Source organism: Camellia sinensis, chromosome 15 (assembly GCF_055761805.1).
Source record: "Camellia sinensis isolate YWXY chromosome 15, ASM5576180v1, whole genome shotgun sequence".
Classification (NCBI taxonomy): Eukaryota; Viridiplantae; Streptophyta; class Magnoliopsida; order Ericales; family Theaceae; genus Camellia; species Camellia sinensis.
In genome coordinates this window covers 38,651,727-38,669,645 of record NC_138975.1, presented here as the reverse complement: position 1 = coordinate 38,669,645, position 17,919 = coordinate 38,651,727, and the positions used below count along the sequence as shown (strand labels likewise).

Below are 17,919 nucleotides of genomic sequence, written 5' to 3'. Positions count from 1 at the left end.
TACAGAGTCTTGTCGGACCCTTGTAGAAACTAACCGGAATCTATGTCGGGACAGTTTACAGAGTCTTGTCGGACCCATAAAGGAGCTAACCGGAATCAATGTCGGGACAGTTTACAGAGTCTTGTCGGACCCTTGTAGAAACTAACCGGAATCAATGTCGGGACAGTTTACAGAGTCTTGTCGGACCCATAAAGGAGCTAACCGGAATCAATGTCGGGACAGTTTACAGAGTCTTGTCGGACCCCTAAAAAATACACTGTATGATGGTGTATATAGGCTGCCCAAATATATAGATATATGGATATATATAGTGAGCCCTCAAAAGTCGCGCCCTCAAAAGGCGCGCCCACTTTATCAAAAGATGTGCCATTAAAAGGCGTGCCCAATTCATCAAAAGGTGTGCCGGACATGATGGCGAGGCACGTGGGCGCCTTGGCTTGCGTGCCCGTTTGTCGGCGTCAAAAGGCGCGCGATGCGCGTGGCTGCCTCGGCTATAAGACAGAGGCTGAGGCTGAGGCAAAGAAAACGGAGGCTGAGGCTGAGGCAGAGAAAAGCTGCGAGAGATATTCTGAGAGAGAGTGCTGAGAGAGATTCGGTAACACTCTGTGGCGAGAAATAGTCTGTAATACTCTTGTGCCCAGAAAATGGCCTCGTCTTCCCGGAGTCTGCTCACTCTCTTTCCCGACCTCAACGAGTCAACAGGAGAGAGAACTGGTGCGGGGGCACTGGAACCTCAACCAAGTACCGCGGGGTATACTCCGTTGAACTTTCCGATGCGGTCTGTGGAGCAAAGAATGGCAGGGCTGTCGGATGTGGAGGCCAATCAGCATACTTTGAAGGCATGTGTGGAAAGCATGACGGCGGTCACAAATTTGTCGAACCGGCTGCAGAGTAGGACAAATGAGGTGCAGCATTTAAACTCCCAGCTGGCTCTGCTCCAACGCATGTATAAGGATGCGCGAGCAGAGATTAGCGTGCTAAGGGCAGAAAACAAGGAGCTGAAGCGGAAGGCCACCGTAATGTTCCGATTTGGAGGTCCTCCATATGCTGCAGTGGAGGAGTATGGGGGAGTGAACGTGCTCAGTGGACAAGGAAACACGGAGACCGGACTGGTACGGGACACCCAAGATAAAAGTAAGAAGAAGAGACCTGCAGTAGAATAGAGAAGGGAAAAGAAAAATTCCACTGTGGGTGTGGATGTTTTGTTTGTATTTTTGTTTGTTTTTTTTTTGTGTAAAATGATGATCGGAGTGAGGCCCGATATGAATAAAATGAGTTTGCAGTTCGTCTGCTTTTTTTTTTTTTTTTTTTTTTTTTTGTTAAAGAAATAAAGAAAAATAAATAAAAATAATAAATTGGGAATCAAAAACGGAGGAGAGAGGGGACAAGGCACATGGGTATCTTGGTGTAAAGGAAATAAAAGAACAAATAAAGAAAGTGAGTGGTGTGGGTCTTTAGAGAGAGATAAACCGTGAGTGGTGTGTGTATGGGTGTCTTGGTGTAAACGAAATAAAAATAAATAAAAAAAAAAAGAAGAGGAAATGAGTTCAAAAAAGGGGCACGGGAGTGGGAAATATGAGTGGAGTGAGTTGGATATAATAAAAAAAAAAAGAAAAAGTTAGACCACGTGGGTCATGTCGTTAATGTGAGATAGTGATGCACTATCTTTCGCAGAGGATGTTGCCAAAACCCTATTCTTCCAGCCAAGATAAAGAACCCCGTCCCTCTCTGCAAATCTGAAATTCTCGCTGTAGTCCTTCAAGACTCGGCTAATTTCAAGACTCGGCTAGCGGCGACGAAGGTGGAGAAGGCGGCGAAGATGCCGGCGGCGGAGAAGTCGGAGTCCCCAAAGGCGTAACTGAAGAAGTTGCGGTGCTACTGATCTGATTAGCAACACTTCCAACCCCACCGTCTTGAGTAGAGCTGCAAGAGATGGATCCAGCATTCTGCCCGTTAAATATACAGCTGCTGGGTGTTTGCTCCAAAAAATCCAATCCCTTTACCCGTTTTTCGGAAAGATTGATAGGAGTCGGAGGTTGATCAGGTTGCTTCTCCAACTTAAGTTTCTCTATGGATGTGTTAGGTAGCCAAGAATGGAACTTTGAAGGTTCCGAATCTCCATCGCAAGATAGATCTGTAAATTTTCCAGAACCTTCTCGAAGTTCTGGTGGAGTTTCAAGTAAGGTTCCACAGGCTTTGAGAAATCTGCCCTCATCCTTGAGCTCCCTGTTGTTGTTGCCATGCTCTGGAGTCCTCAAGGTAGGATTTTTCTCATCCTGACATGGCAATCCTTCTTTATCATCGGCAAGTAGTAAGGATGACAGAGGATTCCGAGATACAACAGGTTTTCTGAGATTCGAAGGGAGTGGTTCTGTTCGTTCACACCCACGATCCATCGACACCATTATCTTTGGGGAAAGCTGTTTTATGAATCGAAGGAGGGAAGGAAGCACAGGAAGGCGATTCGAACAAGCCCAGAGAGGAAGGTGAATCTGGACCGTTGATTCACGGGTTGGGTGATGAATCAGTTTGTTGAGGAAGGAGAAAGAGAATTAGAAAATTTGGGTTTGTCCGGCGGACGGCGAAGGCGAGTCTGCCGCCCGCCGGTGAAGCGGAATCACAAAGTTCTTAACCTTGCTCTGATACCATGTTAGAATTTATGTATGTATTACTGATTAATTGATGGATTTGTTTACAATTCCTATACAATCTATATATAGAAGAAAATGTGGTAGTAGGTGTAGTGGAGGTGATAGTGGGTTAGGTGAAGTGGAGTGTGTGGTGAAGTGGAGGTAGGTGAAGTGGAGTGTGTAGTGGAGTAGGTGAAGGTAAAGATGGGAAATTCTAACAGTAAATTACACCATTTCTTTAGGACATCCTCTTACAACCCCAAAAGGGTAGGCACAAAACATGCACACACTTGAAAACCCCAAAGTTAAGGCAAATACACAACTGTCATAGCTCCAGAGGGTAGGTAAAACAAGAAACAAACTAAACAAAAACTAACCCCCATTCTTGGACCTACTGGATTTATTCAAAGGTTTTAGGCATGATTTCTTGGGCTGGATGTAAAGGTATGCAATAACTCTCTCCAGCAAAACTCAGGTTGTGGATCTTCTTTTCCAGGCTTCCTTTTTGTTTTCTTCCCTAGATGGAGGAGCACTTCTCATGTCCTACCGACTTAACACCACCCTTGTTACAGGAGTTCTCTCCAATCACCACTCTAGTTTCCATGAATTTATCTCAATATGCTCGAAGGTTTGGCATTTTGTTCGGACAAGGGGTTCCCATTGATATTTACCTTTTACTACTACACTATCACCATTTCTAGAAGGAAGAAAAAAAAAAAAAAAAAAAAGGGGGGGGGGGGGGGTTTAAAATCCTCTAGCAAAATTGTATTTGTATTAACTTCCACACAAATTTTTGCAAGGCTGATTTTATTGGTGGTTACTATCTGCTCATGATAAAGAGGCCTTTAGGTTTCTAGGTTTGAACTAATAACCTGCATCAATTCTACCTCCGCTGTCTCTGTCAGCAAACTGATCAATATGTAATATGTGACATCTGTTGCATTTTATTTGCAGCAAACTGATTGATCTGTTGGTTAGTAACAGAACATTTTTGTTTTGCTTATCAAGCTCTCTACACAATTGGAGGACTTCATTTGTGTTTATTTCAATTTATTATGCAATTGGATGGATCTAATGGCTTTTTAATAGGTTTAAGTAGTTAGGTAATTTTTAAGTTTCACAAATTACAGGACATGGGATGTAGGGTACACCCGGTAATATGGGCTAGAGAATATTTTTTGGTCTTCAACTAGTGTTTAATATGTGACATCTGTTGCATTTTATTTGCAGCAAACTGATCCATCTGTTGGTTAGTAACAGAACATTTTTATTCTGCCTATCAAGCTCTCTACACAATTGGAGGACTTCATTTGTGTTTATTTCAATTTATTATGCAATTGGATGGATCTAATGGCTTTTTAATAGGTTTAAGTAGTTAGGTAATATTTAAGTTTCGCAAATTACAGGACATGGGATGTAGGGTACGCCCGGGAATATGGGCTAGAGAATATTTTTTGGTCTTCAACTAGTGTTTAAAAGGTCTAAAATAGAAGTTTTGAAGTAACCTATTTGTGAGACACGAAAGACAAAATTGGTATCTCAATTCACAACGGAAACTGTTTTCCTGAGCTCCTCTAGCAATGGAAGTTGAGAGAAATTGGGGGGAAAGGGGAGGATCAAATGTGGAAACCCTAATGCTCCGTTTTGTTCATAGGAATTAGATGGAATGGAATGATCATTCCTTAAGCTCACCTATGGAATGATCATTCCTTTACAATGGTGAATGACGATTCCAATTGTAATGCATTTTTCTTTATTTTTTTAGTCAACCAAACATAGGAATATATATTTTGATGGAATGAATAACCATTCCATTCCAATGAACCAAACACTACCTAAAGAGAGAACCTAAAGAAATGAGCTCTCAACTTTCCCATTTTTCTCAGCTCCACAACCACACTACTTATTCCAAATTCTCATGAGAAAGACGCTAATGAGATTTTTCTCAGCTTCAAAAAATACACTAACATTAAAAAAAAAAAAATTCTCAGCACTAATGACATTCTTATTTCACTTATAAGTTGGCCAAAGTGACAAAATTTGAAATAAGAATTTTTATTACAATTAGAACCAAAAAAAATGGCCGTAATTTTGAAAAATCAACTTCTAGGAAACTAAGACCTTGTTTGGCATAAACTAAAAAATCTAAAAAGTCAAAAAGTCACTATCCTATTTAAGTCACATCATCTTATTTAAGTCACCTCACCTCTCTACCACATTACTTCAAACCCAACCCATATTTCATAAAAAAATCAAAAAGTACAATTATTTAGGACATCTCAAACCACCCCTATATTTGTTCTGAAAAAACAGATCAAATAATTTCATCTTGTTAATAGAAATTTTAAGCTGGATAAGGTGGAAGAGGACAGTTAGTTTAGAATTCATATCAGATAACTTTATACAGATTTAATGATCCTTAGAAGGAAAAGTATGACATATTTGTACTTTCCTCATCAACTAAAATCAGTGAAATCCAGTTTCAAATGTAAAGAAGTTTAGCATGTTACAGGAGAAAACCAAAGATATGGTGTTTACCATTATTCAAATATCAAAGCACACTATTTTGCAGAATCTAACCCTTGGTTCCCAGTACTAATGACATTCTTATTTCACTTATAAGTTGGCCAAAGTAACAAAATTTGAAATAAGAATTTCATTACAGTTAGAAGCAAAAAAAAAATGGTCATAATTTTTGAAAAATCAACTTCTGAGAAACTATATTTGTTCTGAAAAAACGGATTAATGAATTTCATCTTGTTAATAGAAATTTAAAGCTGAATACGGTGGAAGAGGACAGTGAGTTTAGAATTCATATCAGATAACTTAATACAGACTTAATGATCCTTAGAAGGAAAAGTATGACATATTTGTACTTTCCTCATCAACTAAAATCAGCAAAATTCAGTTTCAAATGTAAAGAAGTTCAGCTTGTTACAGGAGAAAACCAAAGATATGGTGTTTACCATTATTCAAATATCAAAGCACACTATTTTGCAGAATCTAACCCTTGGTTCTCAGTGGTCGAAGTGATCTGCACACAGAATAGAACCAGTAAATACAACCATCAGTACGAAACACGATGTTTGGCGGTAACATAGTACTATAACACATTATGACACGCTAACAAACTTCAATAGACATTTATAAAACTTAATCCTTCTAATTACTTTACAAAGAGAAGTACAGACAAGTTCAACCTGATATCCTCTTCTGAGCCATTTTCAATTAAATTACTATTCTGTCATTAACTTTAGACAATAGATGGTGTCTTTGAAGGAGACAAAAAAGAGAAAAGATGGGTCTATATATTTTTCCATCAATAATGAACTAAATTAAATCGTATTATCAATTTTCAAAATCTAGTCAAAAAATGCAGCTGCCGCTATGTAATCTTGTTTAAAATGTGAAAAGCTTCGGGTCAGAAGAAAAAGAAACCCTTATTCAATCAGGTCAGAATTTCCAAGCACAGACATAACAGTATTCTGTAGGACCTAACCCCAATTCTCAGCAGTTGAAGCAGGATCCGCTGAAAGGATCTAACAGCAAATCCAATTGTCAACCATCAGTCTTTATAAAGCGCAAATGAAACCAAAGAAATATGATACCTTAGGGAGACTCCTAGGAAAGCCCTCCAGAGAACTGAGTTGCTCCTATACAATCTTGTTTCAAATTTGTTGTTAGATTCTGAAGTTGGAACTATAAAAGCCACTGCCTACCAATCAATCCTTCCATGCAAGACCAGCTAAAACAATCATCATAAAAATAAAAATGTAGAAATAGAACTGAACAGAACAATCCTACCTATCAAGTCTTTGATTCACGGTATTCAAACAAAAATAGAACTGAATTGCGAGCAAACAAGTTAAAGACACTGATAATAACAAATAATTTAAATAACTATCCAATACAATCCAGGGCCCTTGCAAAATCTAGACTAGAAACAAAACAGAAAAAACACAAATTAATCGAAAAAGGGCTGGCTAAAGTTGAGTGTATGTAGAAAATAACAACTTAAAAAGAGGACATGATCGTCCTCCACAAGAGCGAGTAACAGAGAAACAAGCACTTCAGAAAGAAGGCAAGACCCAAGCTGGAGGACAAGTATAACTAAGGGATTGTCCTTTGTAGTTGAGTGGTTCCTTGCTTCCATCTTCCAAGTTGTAAACACCCATGTCCTTCCCACCTCCTGGGTTGTTGTCAACTGGGTATGTGTACATGTCCATGTAATCGTCAGTATAATATATACAATTGGGCTTGATTGCTGGGAAAAACCTAGAGGCATCAACAGAGATGGAAGCACTGTGACCCAAGAAGAGTGCTCTTCCCCCCAAATTGTTAATCTCTTGCCATCTCGCCTCCTTGCTCAAATCAACCTCATACACTTTAAAGGAAGTGGTCTCATAAGTTGGGTCTGTGTCGTCACCTGGATGTATTACACATCGCGCAACCACCAATAATTCTCCACCCGATTCAACCATGTAGGGTTGCATACACCGAAGCAATTCACTTTTTATTCCTCCAACTTTTCGTGCCACTGTTGGATTAGGACCCCCAACGTCCCAAACAAAAATCGAGCCTTGATTATTTAATGCATAAAATTGGCCCTTGTAATAAATAACATCCTCGTACGGGGAATCACGGGTTTCTATGACAGTCCAAGAATTATCTCCGCCGGGTCTCCAAAAACCGAGGTGCTTGGCAGCTCCGTGAATAACCATGAGTACGTAGTTTGGAGTAAGAGAAGGGGATGCAGATAAGACTGCCTTGAATACGAAATCCACAAGATCCATCGGATGCTGGTGAAAATATTTGAAGGTAGTTTGATGGGGAAGCCCAATTTGAAGGCGTGAGAATGGATGCAACAGTCCCATCTCGCCGTCTTTTGTTATGGTTACCAACCATCCCAGTGTTTCAAAACAACGTTTACCTCTGGCTTCCGGCAGAGGGACTTTGTGAATCATGCCTTTCGATAGACTGAAAAATTCACGCATATTATTATTAATGCCTTCTTCTTCTTCTTCTTCTTCTTTTTCAGAGAGCATGAGCCAGGGAAGTTGAGGGGAGGACGTATTGAAATTTTGCTTGACTGCAACAGATCGCCATGAAGTGCATACACCACCAAAAGCAACAAAATCTTCAAACGAATCTACTCGATTCACAATCAGAATCAAAACATCTGGTACAATTTCTGCCCAATTTCCCATTTATATTTTGTACCTAAATACTGGAATATATTTTAATATTATGTACGTTCCAACTTCGAACCCAACCTTGTTACCTTGGAATAACAAGGAACCTAACCTAACAAGAAAACCTACAAGACTATGTATTTATAACCCCCCACAATCCGCCTAATGTAATTCAAACCTAATCGCAATAGGAATAGGAATACTAGGAGACAGTTTCAGTGAGGTTTGGAGTCTCACTATTTTTTATTAGGATAAATTACAAATAGACCCTTAAAATACAAATTGCTCTGTATAATTTAAAAAATTATAAATATTTTATCATGAGAAATTGACAGCCATAGCTCTCCGGGAACTTGCTATTTCTCCACTTCGTCTCTGTCTCTCGCTCTCCTGATTCGTCCCTGGTTCGTCCGTCCGTCCGCCATTTATCATCAATCTCTCGGTCTCCTGAATCTTTGATCGCATTTTCTCAGGTAATATTTTTCCCCCCATTCTCTGTCTCTTTCTCTCGCTTTCATACATACATACATTCATCAATCTTTGTGTATGTCTGCAACGCCGAGTGTGAACAAATTAGATAGACTTAATCAGTTTGAGAATACATTGAGAAATAATGTGTTCCATGTGAATACATTCAAAAAAAAGTTGATTTAGCCTTACAACATTAGATAGTTGATTTAGCCTTACAACATTAGAAGTATGGCCACACTGATTTTCTGAAACATTCATGGTAAATTGATGTGTTCAGTGTGGCAACACTGATTTTCTGAAACAGAGTTATCAGAAATAGTATACTCTGTCAAATACTATAGAAGTATGATCTGTATAGCTTATAATTTATTTATTTATTTTAATGATATTGAAGATGGTGTTTTGTTTACTTTCATGGTAAATTGATGAAAAACTTGTGTTATCAACAAGTAGTGTCAACAATGGCAGTCATTCAGTACTTTAATCAGTGAAATGTATTGATTAGAAAGAAAATAAGCATCTACATAAATAAAATTTGTTGACTAAAGATCCATTTACTTTATTTTTTGAATACTTGTTCTCAATGCATAGCAGAAAATGGCAAATTTCCAGTCGTGTTTGGATTATTTGGACAATTTATTGATGCAACTTTTGTTCTGAAAATCATGAAGGTGTTGGCACCACTTCCAATTGGATTTGCTGTGTTCATGGTTCACCTTAGCAGTGTTAATCATGAAGGTGTTGGCACCACTTCCAATTTAATTCTCTGTTTTTCTTTTTATTTTATTTTTTTAACAAACTTTAGTGTCTTAGTTTTGTTTGTGGAACTTCTAAACATGTCAAATATTACTTATTAGATGAAGTTGTTATAATTTATTAGAGTTTGAAAACTGAACTTACCTAGTAAACATTTTGAAATCATTCTATTTCAATTTTTTTTTTTTTTTTTTGAAAGTGGAAGAATGAAGATTGATTCAAATGGTGGTGACAATCCTTAAGTAAATGAGGTTAAAGAATTTGAAGAACCAAAGAAGGGTATCTGTTTTAGGTCAAGAGAAGAAGTGTACACATGTTTATGGAAAATATGCTAAGTATGTTGGATTTTCTATAGCTCATAGAGCACAACATTTTGGAGATGATGGGCAATTAAAAAACATTGCAATTGAATGTTCTCGAGCGAGGGAGAGGAAAAAAAAATCAGAAACGCCATCTTTGTCCACAAAAATTGGTTGCAAAGCAAGGGTACGAGGTAGTCTACAAAAGGATGGGAAATATATGTTAACCACAGTTAACCTTGAGCATAATCATGATTTAATTCCTACTGACTCACGTTATTTTGCAATGAATAAGAAAATTCTTACTCCTGTGAAGAGAAGATTAAAAATTAATGATCAAGCAAGGATTGGGATGTCTAGGAACTATCATTCAATGGTTATTGAAGCGGGGGGATACAAGTCATTGACATTTGATGAGCGAGATGCAAGGAATTACATTGATTGATAGAACTAGAAGATTGATGTCTGGGGATGGTGATGCCGAATCAACTCAAAGATATTTTATGAGGATGCAGGCACATAGTGAGAGGTGCTTTTATGTGATTGATGTTGATGAGGAGTTTCGTATTAGAAACTTGTTTTGGGTTGATGCAAGAAGTCAGGCTACTTATGAAACATTTGGAGATGTTTCATTTGACATAACTTATTTGACGAACAAATATGACATGCCATTTGCTCCATTTGTAGGAGTTAATCATCATGGACAGTCTATTTTACTTGGTTGTGGATTGTTATCTAGTAAAGACACTGACACATTTGTTTAACTATTTAAGTCGTGGTTAAGTTGCATGTCAAGTAATCCTCCAAAAGCTATCATAACTGATCAGTGCAGAGCTATACAAAATGCTATAGAAATTGTCTTTCCATATGCTCGACATCAATGGTGCTTATGGCATATAATGAAGAAAATTCTGAAAAAGTTAAAAGTATATGCTGAGTATGAAAACTTAAAGTTGGCTATGCAAAATGCAGTTTATGACTGTTTGACAAGAGATGTATTTGAGAATAAACAAAAAGAGATGCTTACAAAATTCAATATTTATGACAATGACTGGTTGGGGGTACTATATGATGAGCGGCATCGATGGATTCCTGTATATGTTAAAGACATTTTTTTGGCTGGCATGTTAACTACACAACGAAGTGAAAACATGAATGCATTTTTTGATGGATATGTCAACCCAAATACTACATTAAAGCAATTTGTTGAACAATATGACAATGCATTGAGAAGTAAGGTAGAGAAAGAGAAGAAATCAGACTTCAAGTCTCGACACAAATTGTTTGATTGCCTAACGATATATGGCTTTGAGAAGCAATTTCAGCAAGCCTACACCAACGCAAAATTCAGAGAAGTTCAAGGAGAGTTGAAGAGATAAGTTTATTGTCAAGTGTTGATTGTGAAAGATAAGGGATCAATTTGTACATATAATGTCCAAGAAGCGATGGTAGTTTGTGAGAAGATGAAGCATGTGGACTTTGTTGTCTATTTTAATTCAATTGAATGTGAAGTTCAATATATGTGTCAGTTGTTTGAGTTTAGAGGCATTATGTGTGCTCACTCACTCGCTGTGCTTGTGAGAAGGTGCATAAATGAGGTGCCAAATAAATACATTCTGCCACGATGGAGAAAAGATTTGGTTCGAGAGTACACATGCATCAAAACCACATACAGTGGCTTTGAGGATGATTTCAGTGCAAGTTGCTATGAGAAGATGGACAAGAAATTGATTGGCATTGTACAACTTGCTGGTAATTATGAAAAGAAAATTAAAATTATAGACCTTGGGTTAGATGAAATGAAGGATAGAATCATAAAATATGAATCTGCTGATGGGCGTAATTTACCAGGTTGTACTAATTTGATTCCATCTTCAAGAAAAAGTCCCATTGTCACCGGTTCTACAATAGTGTCTGCTACTAGTGTGATAACCCTGGTTCGTGTTATGCTAATTAATCTTGATTATGATTGTGATTATGTGTTTGATATGATTTTGAATGCCATTTATACGAATATATGTGGTTTTGAATTTTTATCTGTTCACTGTAGGAAAATCTGTTTGATTATCTGTTTTAGAATTTAAATTGAAGGCCCTACCGGCCACAGAACCTAAAATTAATTACGCTATTGTGATTAGTGTAATTTTTAGAGCCTATGGTGAAATTTAATTGAAAATTGATTTGGATCGAAATAATTAGATTCAGAATGTTTAATTAGAGTGTTATTACTTAAGCTTAATCAATTTGATTAAGATAGCCTATAAATAGGCCCTTATACACTTAAACTCACCATATGTTTGAGCTTAAAATCTGAATTTGCTCTCTAGAGAGAGAGTGTGTCAATTCTAGAGAGAGAAAGAGGGAGAATTGTGCATTTTGACTCAAAGATTGTGGATTGGGAAGCTACACTCAAGAATTAACAAGAATTTGTGAAGATTGAAGCTCCTAGGTGAGTAAATCCACGAGTTTAAGTTGTGATTTTTGTGAATTCATGTTAGATGATGATCAAGGACTTGAATTGAGTTAATTTTGATGAAATTAAAGTCTAAAATGCACATGCATGTAAGAAATTGCCTTGTAGATGCATATTTGAATGCAAAGCATGATGAACATGATGAAATTGTGATCAAAGTGTGCATGCATGTAACAATTTGCTATGGGTTTTCATGTTTGTGTATAAGATATGTTTAATGAGTTGAATTGGAAGTCAATTAAGGCATGCATCCATGGAAAATGGGACTGTGGGACTCAACTACATGTTTTGGAGATGGATTTGGCAAAGATTGTATGAATATGAAATTGATTCATGAAAATTAGACTTCATAATGTTGTAATTTGGTATTTATATCATGTTAGAAAATGTGCATATGGAGTATAAGTCATCTTATGCAAGTTACATAAGTTTGAATACAAGATTAAGCTTCAAGTAGCTTGCTAGAAATTCCAGAATCCGGTATGTCCGCTTGAGCGGGATAATGGCCGCTCAAGCGTGAAATGCTGGTTCCCAGCAGTTTTGTAGACATTGTCGTCCGCTCAAGCGGGAAGGATCACGCTCGAGCGTCCAAGGCATATGTTTGACCCTCAGCTCGAGCGTCCGAATTAGCGCTCGAGCGTGAATATGAAGCAACTAGTACTTTTGCAGACCTAAAGGGGTCTGCTCAAGCGGCCAAAGCCACGCTCGAGCGGGGAGTCCTGTTTCAGAAAGTTTGTAAAGATGTGTTGTGTTTCATTTTCCGTTCTCTTCCATTTCTGAGCACTCTTAGGCATGCATTGAACATTGTAAATGGAGTAAGAAGATAATAAAGAGGGCTAAGAGGAATGCATAAGTTAAAAATGGATTGAATCGTTTGTGGCCCATTATGTTCATGAAATGTGTAGGATCGAGCACGAGAGCAAATCCACCAGCAGATCACTGTGAGTAATATCTTAGTAAAGATATTTTCAAGTATGTTACTTTCCGAATGCTACTTCTGTATAAGTTTCATGGATTTGTTGATTTGAAATATGAATGAGTATTCTATATGCCTAATTTTGTATAAGGCCGTTTGATACGTCTGATATATCTGAATTGGGCCTCAGGCCGTTTGCCGTTGATATGTTTGATATAACTAAATTGGGCCAAAGGCCTCAGACATGAATGATTGGGCCAAAGGCCATCGAATATGAACGATTGGGCTAAAGGCCGTTAGACATGAATGAAAAGATGGGCTAAAGGTTGTTTGAATATATCATTTGATATGTTTGAATACCGTGATGGGCTGAAGGCCGTTTAAATGAAAGGGATCATGATCATGAATATGAAATACGCATGGATATGAATATAAAGAGAATTGGCCTGAGGCCGTTTGATACGCCTAATATATTCGAATTAGGCCTGAGGCCGTTTGATATGTTTGAATTGGACCAAAGGTTGTTTTAAATAAAGAGTTGGCTGGACCAAAGGTCATTTCGTATAGATGGAGCCGAGGTCGTATTGTTTTATATAAGAATTGGACCTGAGGTCGTTTACATATGGATATGATATGTTGGACCCGATGTCGTTTTGCTTTGTTGAGATTCGTAAGTCTGATGTGAATGAGAATAGTGGTTCAAATGTGTACATTATAAGTATGATTCATTTATGAACGAATCTCATTCATTAACCTCTTTATTTTGATATTATTCACTGGGCGTTAGCTCACTCTTATCTATATGTATGTAGATGAGCAAAGGGACGTTCAACCCCAGCCTTAGTGGATGTTAAGAAAGGAACCGAGTTTTGCGAAGTCAGTCCAGGTGCCTCACGCAAGAGGCTTTGTTTATGATCTTTTGTATTTCTTCTGCTATTTCTATTGGTCGTGATAGACCGTTTATGTGTATAAGCTTTTGATTTAGCTGACTATGTGTTTGAATGATCCTGGGTATACAAGATGTTAACTACTAATATGTGGTGTGAGTTATTATTAAGTACATGTGAAATGTTTTGATATGCCATGTAAGCATAGCTCATTGGACAAAATTTTTAAGTCGTTTCCGTTTGGCCCCTTAACTCTGATGGAGTATATTCTAATTTGATTTGAGGCCGTAGGTAATCTCATGATTACTGGCCGGTTATGGCCTTAATCTATAGGGATGGGTTCGGGTCATGACAACTAGGAAAGTGATTAGTCCTTTGGTTGCTCGGTGAAGAGGCCGTCCAGTTATCAAACAGAAGGTTGCCAAAGTAGATCAAATAGTCAATCGGTTTAAGGCAACGGCAAAAAAACAAACAAAAGCAAAGGTAAAGTGTATATTCAGTTGAACTTGTTTTTTTTTTTTTTTTTTTTACATTATAGAAATCCAATCATTAATCATTCTTGAAGAAATGTAGGCTACTAAGGAGCTTTGATTTGAAACTGACGCCTACGAAGGAGCTTTGATTTGAAACTGAAGCTGAAGCTGAAGCTCAAGCTTATACATCGTATTATCCTTATATGGTTGGTATGCAAAATAGTATGTATGTACCGGTACGTGTTTATAAGACGACTTTACATAAATTGCTTGTTTTCATTTACAATTTATTTATTTATTTATTTATTTTGTAATATCTACTTTTTCACTTGAATTATCACATGTGGTAAATGCTATTGGAGACATATCTCTTACCCCATCGGATTTTATAAGAGGCACTCCGGGAAGTTTGATGAGTGCATTGACTCAAATTTTTGGTTCTAGATCTTTAACCCCTTCAGGTTCTAATGCATGCACACTGGAAGTGAATGATGGACATTATGGACATGTTTGACTTGTTTATTGAACTTTTACAGTTTGTTTTTGAGATTAGAATGTTTAAGTCCTACGTTATGTAATGAAGTTATGTTATTATTATTATTGGTTATGTAATGAAGTTATGTTATGAAGTTAATTTTGGAACCTGGGAAAAGGAGGAGAATCTTGAATTTTATGCTTTATGTTGATCTACTGATTGATTTCGAAATTAGGAGTAAAAACTCTAATGTTGTGTTGAGTAGAATTTTACCTTGAAAGTAATGATAGAATTTTACTTTATGTTATGAAGGTAATGATTGATCTTGAATTTTACCATTTTTTTTATTTTTATTTATTTATTTATTTATTATTACACAAAAGAAGGTGAACTGTTGTGCAAGCACATGGAATTGGACATACCTGTATGTGAATTAGACATACCTATATGTGCATACACATGGAATTAGACATACCTGTATGTGAATTTTTTTTTTCTTAGTCAATTCATCTTTGTATGTGAATTTTTGGTCCTCACTGTTGTATTTAATTATAAATTGGACATAGCAACAAGTGGAGTTTCAAACAATTGATGGCTTAGAAATTAAAGTGTCCTCACAGGAGTTTCAAACAAGTGGAATTCCAAACAAGTGGAGTAAATTGGACATCTAGTGAAGTTTCAAACAATTAAACTGTTGCATTTGGACGTCCTGACTGTTGCATTTTTGGTCCTTATGTTGATGGTTAAAAAATTTCATACAATTTAACAAGAATTTAACTCATTTGGACAAACACATGCAATACATAACCAATGTTGGAGGTCAACAAAAGGCAATAAAAGTTCAATAGATATTTCATTCTACTCATAAAAAAGCAGGTACAATATTTGGCTTTCAATACACAAGAAAACATTAATTCACAATAATTGGCTTTCATCAGAGTACCATACAAACACATATACATAAGTAAAAAGGCTCCAATTATAAGCAACACAAACAACACATGTTCCATTTTGTGCATCTTTGCGCTCTAAAGTCGAAGTTGTTCCGTTGTTAATCTTTGTTGTTCGGTCATAGATCGAAGTTGTTCAATCATACATCGAAGTTGTTCGCCAATAGTTGGCACTTCTCCTTCTACTTGTCTTGGAATTTCATGATCTCTACATTGTGAATTGATAGGCAAGCACCATCCAATAAAAGTACCATAATCATTACAAGAGTAGAATAACTTGTTTTTGTTTCGATCGGTCTCAGAAATTCAAATTGTGGCCTTTTTATTACATCTAGGACAATATTTGTTCAAGTATGTCAACCGATCGGAGCTACTGCCATTGACACTTGAACTTGACATCTGTATAAACAAGTTATCCTCATTAAACTATTACAATCAGGGTTTAAATTTAAATTTATTTAAATCATCACAACGTTAATAACACCAATGAAAACCAAACCAAACCAAACACCCAATTTTTAGATTCTGGGATCTTTTTTTTAGCTTTATGTCTGGCTGGTTTTCTTGCATTGTTATTTTTGCTGCTTTTACATTACTTAATTCAATTGTGTAACATAATGATACTCTTCTTCTTTTTCTTCTTCTTCTTCTTCTTTTTGTTGTTTCTATAATGTGTGAGAAGCATACTATAGATTTCTAGTAACAAGATGACATGATAATGCTATGGGTTTGACTATGAGGTGAGTCCATTTATAGTGAGGTCTTTCTTTCCATTTTCATTTCAGCTAATCCTTTTCTTTTTAGATCATAGATTGTGTGTTTTTTCTTGTAGGATGATGTGTTGGAGAACAATTTTAATGTTCTGTGCATGTTTGTTAGAATATATGGACCTTCTGCAATGCCGACCATGTTGGTGGGTGTGATAGTGTACCTAGGTATAAATTGTATAGACTCACTAATTAAACATTGTAAAGCACCTATCTTGGACCTGCCAACAGTATTTTAAAATGTGACACAAGAGATTCATGTGGGTTTGCTCCAAAGTAATGGTTTGGACCTGCCAAGGTAATGGTTTGGACTTACCAACCAAACCATTACCTTATAAATTCATGTGGGTTTGCTCCAAAAAAAGCTCTCTCACATGAAGGTATGTCAATGAGCAACCAACAAATGTTGAAATGAAACACAAGAAGTCATTCCCAAGCCATTTATCATACCTAAATCAGTGGAATAATCTATGAATGAGTAGAAGATTTGGTTCAGGAATTTCATCGAACAGGTGGTAGGTAAGGTAAAGTATACTCAATTCCCAAATCAGAAGGCCAAAATCCAACATTCAAATTGTTTATGAGATTGTGAAAAGCCCTAATTCTAACATTTTACAACATTCAACCCATCTTGTTCAACATCCAACATTTTATCCCAAGCCCTAATATATATACAACATACATATATACTGAATATATATATACACAGATTACAAGATTACCTAATATATATACAACATCTAACATGAAGGTATATACACAATTACAATACAGTGTGAATACTGAATATATATATATATATATATATCTACAAGATTACCTCTTAGTCGTTGTCTTTGTCGAATGAGGGAAAGAGAGCGAGAGAGAGAGGGAGTCGGCATCGGGCGTCGGAGTCAAAGGAAGGATAGAGAAAGAGGAGCTGTCTAGTGTGAAGGGGACGTCGGCATCGGAGTGAAGAACATAGTAAGAGGACGTCGAGGAGCTGTCAAGGGAGAACTCTGTCGGGCGTCGGATTGAAGGGGACGTCGGGCGTCAGAGAAAGAGGACGTCGGAGTGAAAGGGAGTAGCTGTTGGGGGAGAGATCTATATCTCCGTCTATGTGATATAGATGAGGTATCTGTATCTCTTTGATATTCGACCTCGTTGATATTCAATTTTGAATTCTGAATAACAAGAGAGAAAGAGAAAGTGTGTGGCTCTCCAAGTCATGTGACCTCTTAGATGACTTTCTAGCTTAGCTGGGGGTCGTGGGGGTCGATTTCACTGGGGCCCGAAGCATTTCTGTAAATTTATTACATGGGGAAGTACCAAAGACTGAAACAAAATTTAAGGGGTCTTTCTCACTTTTACACCTTCGTCTCCCTGTCTTCACTATGGTCTCCTTTTCTCTCACACTCTCTTCCTATTTCCCACTAATTGACGATGATTTAGCTGTTGAAAAGTTTGAAAGTTCATTGCTTGTTTCTTCTGTGTTTTTCAATTTTGATGTTGGAAATCTCACTTGATTGATGTTTTAGGATTTTTTTTTTTTTGAATGATCATTTTGTTTTATTTGTATTTTGCTTCTAGAAAAAGGGCATTGTTAATCAATCCAGGACCGAGCCATTCTTTTGGTTTGGTTTGGTTCTAT

At 37.0% G+C, this 17,919-nt stretch overlaps 2 protein-coding genes across 4 annotated transcripts in view; both read right to left on the bottom strand.

Moving 5' to 3' along the window:
• The window catches only part of LOC145813928 (phosphatidylinositol/phosphatidylcholine transfer protein SFH13-like), a 28,620-nt gene extending 10,940 nt beyond the window's left edge, over positions 1-17,680 (bottom strand). Inside the window, exons 1-3 of one of the 3 annotated variants that reach the window (XR_014357361.1) lie at positions 17,110-17,666; positions 6,239-6,375; positions 5,597-5,664 (exon numbers count right to left, since the gene is read on the bottom strand). The gene's annotated coding sequence lies outside the window, so the exon portion shown is untranslated. Of the gene's footprint in view, positions 1-5,596; positions 5,665-6,238; positions 6,376-15,406; positions 15,922-17,109 lie in introns of those variants that run through there. The other 2 variants (XR_014357362.1, XR_014357359.1) reach the window with 2 other exon arrangements.
• LOC145813927 (protein JASON-like) lies at positions 265-2,849 on the bottom strand. Its single transcript, XM_082910350.1, has one exon. The coding sequence runs from the start codon at positions 2,403-2,405 to the stop codon at positions 1,776-1,778; it is 630 nt and encodes a 209-aa protein (XP_082766476.1). The 5' UTR covers positions 2,406-2,849; the 3' UTR covers positions 265-1,775.
• Positions 17,681-17,919: the final 239 nt, after the last annotated feature.

What these genes read in the sequence shown, in the direction of transcription:
- LOC145813927 (XM_082910350.1), bottom strand. Translation starts at nt 2,405, where the DNA reads ATGGTGTCGATGGATCGTGGGTGTGAACGAACAGAACCACTCCCTTCG.